The sequence below is a fragment of the Podarcis liolepis genome (assembly GCF_965112155.1).
Source record: "Podarcis liolepis genome assembly, chromosome: 13".
In the NCBI taxonomy this organism is placed as follows: Eukaryota; Metazoa; Chordata; class Lepidosauria; order Squamata; family Lacertidae; genus Podarcis; species Podarcis liolepis.
In genome coordinates, this window is record NC_139573.1 from 15,478,973 (window position 1) to 15,490,549 (window position 11,577).

The 11,577-nt window shown below is 42.6% G+C and overlaps 1 protein-coding gene across 1 annotated transcript; it reads left to right on the forward strand.

Moving 5' to 3' along the window:
* Nucleotides 1-3,175: 3,175 nt before the first annotated feature.
* On the forward strand, nucleotides 3,176-8,496 carry LOC310691916 (ribonuclease-like). The gene is made up of 2 exons (XM_083472186.1): nucleotides 3,176-3,405; nucleotides 7,489-8,496. The coding sequence occupies exon 2, from the start codon at nucleotides 7,513-7,515 to the stop codon at nucleotides 7,951-7,953; it is 441 nt and encodes a 146-aa protein (XP_083328312.1). The 5' UTR covers nucleotides 3,176-3,405; nucleotides 7,489-7,512; the 3' UTR covers nucleotides 7,954-8,496.
* The last annotated feature ends 3,081 nt before the right edge of the window (nucleotides 8,497-11,577 follow it).

Here is an 11,577-nt window from a genome sequence, read left to right on the forward strand (position 1 = left end):
ACTTCAGAGTTCAACAGAAGTGCAATCCCCTGTGAAACTGGACTGTCCTTTGTGTTTCATGGAGTTCTGTTGCTCTAATAATTATACAGTTGGAGTGTAGAGAATAGGGAGTCATAGTTACGCAGCTGTTGTGCCTCGTAAGAAGGGAACGTCTATCAAAAATCAGTGAGGACAATGTTGAGGTACAGTCGTACCTTGGTTCACGAATGGAATCTGTTCCGGAAGTCCGTTCGACTTCTGAAAACATTCAAAAACCAAGGCGCAGCTTCCGATTGACTGCAGGAGTTTCCTGCAGTCAATCAGAAGCCACGGAAGCCGTGTTGGATGTTCAGCTTCCCAAAAACGTTCGCAAACCGGAACACTCACTCCCGGGCAGAGCCATAGCTAGGTGATCTTGTGCCCCTGGCAGAACTGTCCTGATTGCACCCCCAGCCACTGACAAATTAGCTCTTCTTTCCGCCTCTCCTCCAACCCTTCCTGTAAGCTCTTCGCAATGTGATAAGATAGTCAATGCAGTTTTAAAGTTCCAAGAAGAGTCAGGAATACGAAACGTGGGATAAAGTGGGGTGAGGTGCTTAAATTTATCTGAGCTCAATATTCATTAAAATAGTCTTTAAAAGGAGTAAGAGAAAATAAAAAGATAAAATCAACGGGCTCACATTAGTAGAGTGCTGTCCGCCATCATTACCGGAAGTTAAGTGAATCACCCCCATTCAATTCACCCTCTATTTAAAACCTTTTCTTAAGAGGCAATAATCAATATTTTTATTTCTAGACATATTTATGGACATATTTTTAGCCAATTTTGCACACACACCCCTCGCCTGCACCCCTGGCACGGGCCCTCCTCACCACTCCCTAGCTACAGCCCTGCTTCTGAGTTCGGGAGCCAAAACGTTCGAGTTGCAAGGCGTTCGAGAACCAAGGTACAACTGTACTTCTTTTTGCCACTGCAGGAGAAAAAAAAGCATTGATGTATGTTTGCTCCATGCTACTAACAGGTTTCTTCATTTCCACCAACCTCATCCTACTTAGCTTCCTCCCTTGCAAGATGAAGAAATACAGAGGTGTCTTAGTTTCTGGGATGTCTGTTCACAATGCACATGATCGCTTTAATCTTAGAGGTGTGTCTTGTACAGCTCCATGGAAGGTTTTTTCTCTCTTTCTCTACATATATATATATACACACTTTATAAATGTGATAATATTGGAAAGAGGGCCCCAGTTAAAATCACCCTTGACTCTCTTGCAGCTTGGCACAAATTCATTTATAAGCCCTGAAATCTTTTATTCCTCAAGTGGCGTTTCTCAAGACCTGTTGCCAGTAAAAACAGTTTCAGAGCTACAAATGGTTCGTCGTAAGAATTAATATGCATGTTTGATGAGTGAGTGTTTCACTGCATGCATATGTAACCTGTGAACTGCAGGGTGAAGCCAGGGTGAACTGCAGTTTCTCAATCTGGATACGTATGCATAGTAAAATGCATGCATTGCAACCAGCAGCATGCAGTGGATGACTTGCTGGGTCCAACATGAAAGTGCTGTCTGCTTTGTAAAACTCACCAAGTCCAGTATGTACAAATGCAAATCCTATTTTGTCAGTCCCGTAGCACATTCGTATTCTAATTTCTTCATCTTCTCTTGTCTTTTTCTATCTGATGTATTCCTTAGAAGAGTACAACATTAAATCATTTGAACACTGGCACTGGTAGATGCTGGCACAGGCAAACAAGACGAGGGTTCCTAGATATTCCCCTGTTTCACCCCAAGGGGCTTCAACAGCTGTGCGTGGTTCTAAATCATATAAACATAGACACTTTGTAATATATCAGCTGTACGCATTACAAAGAAATATACAAGCATATAATAAGTGTACATACCGTTACTGTATATAACAGCTACATGGAACTTTTTCGTGATAGATTTTCAGTCGTGGTAAACCTGTAAGCCTGAGTACTCTTCCTTTAAGAGTGAATTAATACGAATTATCTGCACCTGTTGCCTTAGCTAGTGTTGCCCCCTTATACAGTACTCAGGCTTACAGGTTTACCATGACTGAAAATCTATCACGGATGAGTTCCATGTTATGTACATTTATTATATCTTTGTATGTTTCGTTGGAATTTGTACAGCTGATATATTAGAAATTAGAATATGAATGGACTACAGGACTGATAAAATAGGAATTGCATTTTGTACATCCTGGACTCGACGGTCAACTGAATAAGCTACATTTTAATATGTTATGTCACGATGTTCATTTTGACATTATGAGAAGCTGTATCTAATTTTGAGAAGTAGTTTCTAGCAAATAACTTTATTTAAAATTTAAAGATTTAAAATTTACGGCTTGTAGTGCTTTAAAAGAAAATTATATGAAAAGGATGTATTGATGGTATTTATCTCCAGTAAAGTTAGCTAAAATGTATAAGAGTGTTTATTGTGGGGGAGGAAGGGAAAGGAGGTTGTGAGCCGCTTTGAGACTCCTTAGGGTAGTGATAAAGCAAGATATCAAATCCAAAATCCAAAAATCCAAATCCATAAGAATTTATCTAATGTGTGCTGGAAGTGTAAAGATAAAATAGGTACATTTTATCATATGAGGTGGTCATGTAAAAAGGCAGTAGGCTTCTGGGAAATGATTTATAACAAACTGAAAAAAAATGTTTAAGATAACTTTTGTTAAAAAAAAAACAACAGAGGCATTTTTATTAGCAATAACAAGTGAAGACTTACCAAGAAATGTTAAAGGATTATTTATGTATGCAACCACAGCAGCAAGGATGCTATTTGCCCAAAGAGGGAAGGAAGATAAAGTTCCAGTGATGGAAGAATGGATAGCAAAGAGGACAGACTATGCTGAAATGGAAAAGATGACCGGGAAGATCCGCGAGCAAGATGAAGAAAAGTTTGTACAAGACTGGAAAAAAATTATAGAATACCTTAAAGTTCACTGCGAAGAGTTAAAAACTTTAGGAGGATTGATACAGCATCTATGAAGTACCGTGTACAGTAGAACCTCAGCTTATGTTACCCTCAGGTAACCAGTGGCGTAGCGTGGGGGTGCAGGGGGGCCGACCGCACTGGGCGCAACATCTGGGGGTTAGGGTTAGGGGCGCAAATCCAGGGGTTAGGGGGCGCAAATCCACGGGTTAGGGGGCGCAAATTACTTGCCTTGCCCCGGGTGCTGACAACCCACGCTACGCCACTGCAGGTAACGTAAACTTTGGGTTGCGAAAGCAGCAAACCTGCTTCCGGGTTTTGCTGCTTGCGCAGGAGCAGAAGCTATCTCTGTGCCGCAGCCATGTGTGCGCGCAGAAGTGGCACCTCCCGTTGCAAAACCTCAGGATCCAGCCAGAGCTCCGTAACGGATCCTGTTTGGACCAGAGGTACCACTGTATTAAGGTGATTAATGGATTTGAGATTGAATGGAAAACAAAACAAAGGGGAGACATTGGCAACTGGGGGGGAGGGAGTCAAGAAGTGGTAAATAATTAATTAGCTTTAATTTTGTTATGTTGAAAATTTCGAATAGTTCTTTTTTATAAAAAAAAAAGACAGTTCTAGCATCCACCCAAACAGGGACTAATTAGGGGGTAAGCAAATCTGTCAGTTTCATTTTCTCTCCAGTTCTCATTTTTAAATCCAATCTTAAATTCACCTCCACAGCAGTTTCATTTTTTAAAAAGTCTCCATGAAAATTCATCAGCATTTTGTGTGAATTTCTCCTAATACATACATGTTTTATGCCATTTTGCCCAACGCATAATTTTTTTTGCAAAGCAATTTGCCCTTCTTTAATGCCAGTTTAATGTGATTCTCAGTCATATGTGCATTTATTTATTTTTATTTTTTTACATATGCATTTATAAGCACACTTTACTCCAGCACATGCATTCTTGCACACATTGCCTGGCAGCAGAACTGCGCTGAAAAATTCACCGAAGTGCGAATTTTAAGGTTGGCCATTTTTCAATAGGCAGAATGTTCCAGAAAGTGTGAATTAAGTATGTTGACCATTAAGTGCGAATTGAATCAAATTTCTTCCCCATTCCCAGTAACAGTATTGTTTAAATCAATCAAGAAGTGATGATGATGATGATTTGCAGGATTCACACACCCAGGAGAAATATTCAGAAGGATTCAGGAAGTAGTGTTATCTTTACTGGTTAACAGAGAGACTTCAAACCATGATGAGGTCAACTGTGTCTTGATCCTCAGTGCATTTGTTCTTCTTAATCCCTACCCTCCATCTCAGTGATCCACACATTGTCTGCCTGTTCAATCCAGCTGCATGTGATCAGTACTAACCTTTTACCAGCAGCTGGCTAGGCTGGGTATAAAGAGCCCAAGGGGAAATGTTCAGTTCTACAGGAAACCGAATTCACCGCTCTGACAGCCCCCTGGGTGATTTGGAGGCATTTCTGAGTAGTGCTGGCTGAGAAGATCGCGTAAGTTGGTGCAGAAATCGTTCTGGGTGATAAAATTGCGGTCCTTAGCTTGTGTCAGGGAGTGAGGCTGAGTTTGTCGCCAAAGTAAACATTGGTTGCAACCCAGCTAGACTTACACCGTGTAGGCTAGGGGGTGGGGAAGCTGCCAACCTATGGATACTATTCGACTTCAAACCCCATCAGTGCCAGCCAGCATGCCGAGTGGTCAGGTATGATGGGATTTGTAGTCCACAACATCTGAAGGGCCACAGGTTCGCTCTTCTTGCTGCGAAGAGAGAATGGAGGGGCCCTTGCTGTGACAATTTACAGGTCAAACTACGTGAGGCGGCGGCAACCCTGTTTGTTTCCTCGTGCACATTTGTGACGCAGAAGATGGAGAGGAGAGATTTTGTGTTTGGCATAAAAATAAACACGAACGTTTGCAGGGACCCTTCCCAGCACCACCTCCCTATGGGCCAGTGCCTGCTTTCTCCCCCATCCCAGCTCCAGTATCAACTAGGCTGTAAAGAAGGGGAGAGTGGGAAGGCTTAGTTCCCTTCAGCTGCATGTGTGTTATTTGGCCTTAAAAGCACCTTTCTCCCTTTTTAAATACATTTTTATTAATTTTTTAACATATCATTTCCAACAATCATTTAACATAAATTCTTATGCAATATTTTAGACTTGGGTCAACTACCTACCCCTGAAGATTTTCCATTCTTTATCACTTAATCTGCATTTCTTAATTTCTCTATTACTTTTGATTGTCCTTAACTGATAAATCTCTTCATAGTCTTCCTTGCAATATTCCGCATAGTCCTCCTTACAAAACTTCTTGCAGTCCTACTGGCGTAATCTGTTTATTACCATTGGTTTTCAAATAGTTCAAATATTTACTCCAGTCCTCTAAGAATCTCTGGTGCTGCAGGTTTCTAATCCTTCCTGTCAGTTTGTCTAATTCTGCATAGTCCATTAATTTCATCTGCCACTCTTCTTTCGTCGGTAATCCTTCTTGTTTCCATTTCTGTGCCAATAATATTCTTGCTGCGGTTGTGGCATACAAAAGCAATTTACAATCCTGTCTATTAATATAAAAGCACCTTTCTCAGCTTTGTAAATGTGAAGAATATTCACTGTCAAGAAGCAGAGATCATCCTTTCCTATCACTGAACACCCGTTATGCTGGCTGGGGCTTATGGTAGTTTGCGCTGAAAAGCTTCTAGAGGGGGGCACAGGATACCCAGACTCTGTGCTCCCCCCAGACTAAAAAAAGAAGAAGAAGATCCTAACAGTATGTGCTTTGTAGTCACAGCACACAAGAAGGTCTGAAGTGTGTGACTGTGGGTTGTGTGTATGTGTATGAGAGAGAGAGAGAGAGAGAGAGAGAGAGAGAGAATAAGGCACCCTGTTGCATGTATCCACAACTGTCCCTCAGAGGAAAGGGGGGTCTCATGTGGCACTGATTCCCTTCCACACAGCAGAATCACCCAGAAAGTACATCTCTATTGCTGAGCCTCTGACTGGGCAAAAGGGTAAGGGATGTGTGAGACCCCTGAGGGACTAGTTCCTTGTTACAATGGTAACAATACAGTGGTACTTCGGGTTAAGTACTTAATTCCTTCTGGAGGTCTGTTCTTAACCTGAAGCACCACTTTAGCTGATGGGGCCTCCTGCTGCCACTACGCCGCTGCTGCATGATTTCTGTTATCAACCTGAAGCAAAGTTCTTAACCCGAGGTACTATTTCTGGGTTAGCAGAGTGTGTAACCTGAAGCGTATGTAACCTGAAGCGTATGTAACCTGAGGTACCACTGTACCCGGCTTTTGTTTCTGTTTTTTACTTGTTTGAGAGAAGCTATTTCCCGTTCAACGTTTAGTGCTTCTTCTGTTACAAAATGGTAAATAAATAAATAATGGTAAACCCTTTTGTTCTCAGGGACGGTTCCCTTTCTTTCTTTCTTTCTTTCTTTCTTTCTTTCTTAAAATTACCTGTTACGTCCCAGAGCTGAGTCTTGCCAATGAAAACCACCCATGGGTTTGTTCTAGTCCATGCAAAGCAAGAATTTGTGTGTGTGTGTGTGTGTGTGTGTGAGAGAGAGAGAGAGAGAGAGAGAGAGAATAAGAAATTGCCAAAAGAGCACTTTTAAGATGATCGCTTGGTGTAATATTGAAAACACAGTCCTTGTGCCTTTCAAAAAGTGGGAATTCCGCCGTGTTTGACTTTGCTTTTCCCTGCCACCAAGCTGTGCCTGATACACACCCTGCTTTGATAGAGAACCCTTAGAACATATGAGAGACTTTGCCCTCTTTTGCATATGGGTGCACTAAAAACATTCCTGAACAGAAATTGAAGGCTATCGCAGTCTCTCTCTCACACAGTTTCTGCTTCATGACAGGCTAGCTATTGTTCTCTGTTGCCATCTAGTGTCAACTGCATTGACCTAGCCTACCATTCTGGCGGGTGTCTTGAGACAGGGGCAAAGCAGCTCTCTCACATTGGTACTGTACAGCTAGATGCAACCATTTGACTTAAACCCCACAGAGCAGCTGCCATTCAGTGTGGACAACATTGATTTAGATGGACCAATGGTCTGTGTTTGATGGTAAACAATACTTCTTATGGTATTGTTCAGTGCTTTTTTATAAAAAAATGTTTAGGGGTACTCTCATTTTAACTCAAGAAAATCGCCATTTTATAGTTCAGATCAGGAAAGATAAATACAGTGAATGGACAAAAGTACAAAGATTCACAAAATGTTTAGGGATATGCATATCCCTGTGTCGTCCCCAGAATAAAACCACTTGTATTGTTCACTGCATCACCAACAATGCAAGTAAAAATAAAGTAAAACAAGTAAAAATAACTCCATGTGGAGTTTCAATTTTTCAATTTTTTTTCTGTTTTGTTTTCCTGTCAATCACGCTTCTTTAAATGCTATTTTTTATCTTGACCTTCATTTGCAATGCGTATTTGTTTTACGACACACTGCAACCCATTTTTAAAAAATGTAACGTGATGCGAAATAAACATTTCACCTGCTTCCTTTCGATGGCTGCAGGTTCGTCGGAAATCAGCAGCAACAATGATCTCCCTGAGAGGAAACGAAGCGCTATTGCTGCTCCTGTTGGCCTCCTGCCTGATTGTAAGCCGCGTCTCCTCACAGAATCCTCGGCACGAGAAGTTCCTGAGGCAGCACAGCGACTTCCCCCGGACCAATGTGGCCGGGCAGGATTACTGCGGGGCCATGATGCTGCGCCGGGGGATGACGAGGCCTTGCAAAGATACCAACAGCTTTGTCCATGCGCCCAGGAGCAACATAAAGGACATCTGCAACAGAGGCGGAACCCATTACCGCCGGGCCCTGAGGCTCAGCAGGGCACAGTTGTCCGTCACCACCTGCAAGCTACAGGGAACTTCGCGGGGCCAGTGCCGCTACTGGGCCCACACGGGACAAAGGCATATTCTCATAGGTTGCGATGCATCAGGGTGGCCCGTCCATTTTGAAGAAAGCAATTTCATGTAGGGCAGGCTTGCCTTTTCCACCTGCAGCAAGAGCACTAAACAGCTGTAAAAATCTTTGAAAGCAGGCATTCCACGGAGCTCACTCACAACACAATTGTCACTTGAATCTCACTTACCCGAAGTTCTCAGTTAACGTATGTATAATGTCGTAAGAATTCGCCTATTATTTCTTGGGAAATAATTGTGTACAGCTGAAAACATTGACAGCATTAAGATGAATTTAACAGTGTAAATAAGTTTTGATGGATGCAGTGCTTTTTTCTGGGGTACGCATACCCCTAAACATTTTGTGAATCTAAGTTTGGCCTCATTGAGGGGCAGTATTTCAATCTGAATAGGAAAATGAGAGCAGCCCTAAACATTTTTTTTAGAAAAAAAGCACTGGATAGATGTAATAATGGAATGCTGAATGGTTTAGTTTTTGTAAAATATGCAGGGATTTATGATATGTAAAATGAACCACGGAAAGAGAAGAAGGAAATTCATTGATATTATAAGGATGTAAAAATGAGTATTTTCAACTGTAAAACAGAAAATTTAATAAAAATTATATACAAAAAAGAAAGAAAAGAATTTATTGTTAAGTTGCGGGCGAACATATCAGATGACACAGTGATTCTTCCAAAGCAGCTCTTTATTTGTAAGCTGGAACAGAACTGAACTGAGGAGCTCAGTCAGCCTGCTTATATAGAGCTCCAGAACAATGGAACTGGTGCAACTTTCTAAAACTATCCAATCACTGAACGTCACTTTCGATCCTTCATTTGCATAACTATCTACAGTATCCCCCTGCTGGCCCAGGATGAGAACTTCAGTACATAACACCTATCTATTATTTCTTTACAGGGGCTCATCAATTTAACAAAACATAACATTGCCCTTGCCTTGGATTAATGCAGGGTTGCTCACTATATAACCCATTAAGCCAGAAGTTCTATTTGGCCACTTGCCTGGGACATTAAAATTCAGATTAAGGTGTTGTCAGATACCTGTCAGGCCACATAATACAGGGGTGGGGAACATGTGGCCCCCCAAATATTGCTGGACTCCATTATCAGATCCAAAACTGCGGGACTGAATCATCCAGAGATTTCATACCACATCAAACAATGTGTTTCCCAAATTCAACTTATATACATGAATGGGCAAAAGAGAGCAGCTGTTTCCCTGCCCTGTCTCTGATACTACTGGCAGGTGTCCATGCTGAGGTTCATTTGCATATGCTGTAAACCTACAAGATCCAAGACACATAGGGTCAATCTGCATGGCTGGTTACCTGATTCTTTCCAGAGCCGTCTCTCCTCCGCACATGTGGGACATAATGGAGATAGGTATCGATCTAATCTGGCCCACTGATATTCCTCCTCTTTCTCCAGCCATTAGTACAGTGGAACCTTGGTTCTCGAACTTAATCCGTTCCGGAAATCCGTTCAACTCCCAAAACTTTGGAAAACCAAGGCGCAGCTTCCGATTGGTGCAGGCGCTCCAGAAACAATAGCCGACAGCCACATCAGACGTTCGGCTTCTGAAAAATGTTTGAAAACCGGAACACTTCTGGGTTTTCAGCGTTCGGGAGCCGATTTGTTCGTCAACTAAGCCATTCGAGAAGCAAGGTTCCACTGTATAAGAAAAAACTTGTCCTGTTCTACATACATCTTTCCCTCCCTGACCCCCATCATTACAAAAATTAAAGCTGCATTTTCCACTGCTTTACAAACACACACAGTTTCTATGTTAGACAATCATAGGGTTAGTGGCATCAGGTCAGGGTCACCACAGATGTCTTTCCAGATGCCTTCAAGTTCCCCCACTCCACCTACTGAAATGAGGCTAGAAAGAAACATTCTTTTGTCGTCAGTACAATAGGCTGCAGCTTTTGCTTGGTTGCAGTGCATTTGCGGTGCCCACAACACACACATTTGCAAACGTGACCTTGAGGCCCAAAAGGTGGACAGACTCTGCATTAGGCTACCTGCCCAACAGCTGAGGAAACTATTAAAGTGTTGTCATTTTGGATTCAAGGGTTTCTGATTAGAGTGAAAATGAAATGTAACCCTGCATTTGAAAGTTGGCAACATTTTTGAACATTTGCATTTCAATATGTTTTCCTGTGATTTTTTCCCCCCTTGGATGATAATAGAACATATTGTGTATGATGATAATCTCAGCCTCAGATAGGTAGCCGTGTTGGTCTGCCATAGTCAAAATAAAAAAATTCCTTCCAGTAGCACCTTAAAGACCAACTAAGTTAGTTCTTGGTATGAGCTTTCGTGTGCATGCACACTTCTTCAGATACACTGAAACAGAAGTTGCCAGATCCTTCTATATAGTGAGAAGGTGGGGAGGGGTATTACTCAGAAGGGTGGTGGGAATGGGAGATTGGCAGATAGCTGAGATGAGCCTGTTGACGACTCTTAACGACTGTAATAGGTCTTACAGGAAAAGGCAAGGGGTGAGAAGGTGAGAAATTTCTGAAATTCAGAAATAGACTGGAAAGAGAAGCTGCTGAATTGCAACTCATTACCAAACTTAAAACCATGGAGAGACCTGGTCTGAACAGAGACATTGGATTCTTATCTCATTATACATGACTAAGCCATTTCTCACCTTCTCACGGCACAGGAAATTTTTATTCACATCAGTGACTCTGAATGTGAAATAATCCAGTACAGTCATTTTAATCAAAGTCTGAGATGTTGTTGTTTAGTCGTTTAGTCGTGTCCGACTCTTTGTGACCCCATGGACCAGAGCACGCCAGGCACTCCTGTCTTCCACTGCCTCCCGCAGTTTGGTCAGACTCATGTTTGTAGCTTCGAGAACACTGTCCAACCATCTCATCCTCTGTCATCTCCTTCTCCTTGTGCCCTCCATCTTTCCCAGCATCAGGGTCTTTTCCAGGGAGTCTTCTCTTCTCATGAGGTGGCCAAAGTATTGGAGCCTCAGCTTCACAATCTGTCCTTCCAGTGAGCACTCAGGGCTGATTTCGTTAAGAATGGATAGGTTTGATCTTCTTGCAGTCCATGGGACTCTCAAGAGTCTCCTCCAGCACCATAATTCAAAAGCATCAATTCTTCGGCGGTCAGCCTTCTTTATGGTTCAGCTCTCACTTCCATACATCACATACATCTGAGATGTAAAAAGGTAAAGGTACCCCTGCCCGTACGGGCCAGTCTTGACAGACTCTAGGGTTGTGCGCCCATCTTACTTAAGAGGCCGGGGGCCAGTGCTGTCCGGAGACACTTCTGGGTCACGTGGCCAGCATGACAAAGCTGCATCTGGCGAGCCAGCGCAGCACACGGAAACGCCGTTTACCTTCCCGCCAGTAAGCGGTCCCTATTTATCTACTTGCACTTTAGGGGTGCTTTAAAACTGCTAGGTTGGCAGGCGCTGGGACCGAACGACGGGAGCACACCCTGCCGCGGGAATTCGAACCGGCAAGCTCTAGGCGCTGAGGCTTTTACCCACAGCGCCACCCGCGTCCCTACATCTGAGATGTAGTAGCTAATTAAAAATAATAATGTGGTGAACTGATGTGGAACAACTTCACTGAAGAAGATAACAGTGGTTATCCAGAGTGGCTTGCTACTTGCGAATGGGTCTCCATAACAGTTCAAGCTTCAGAGAC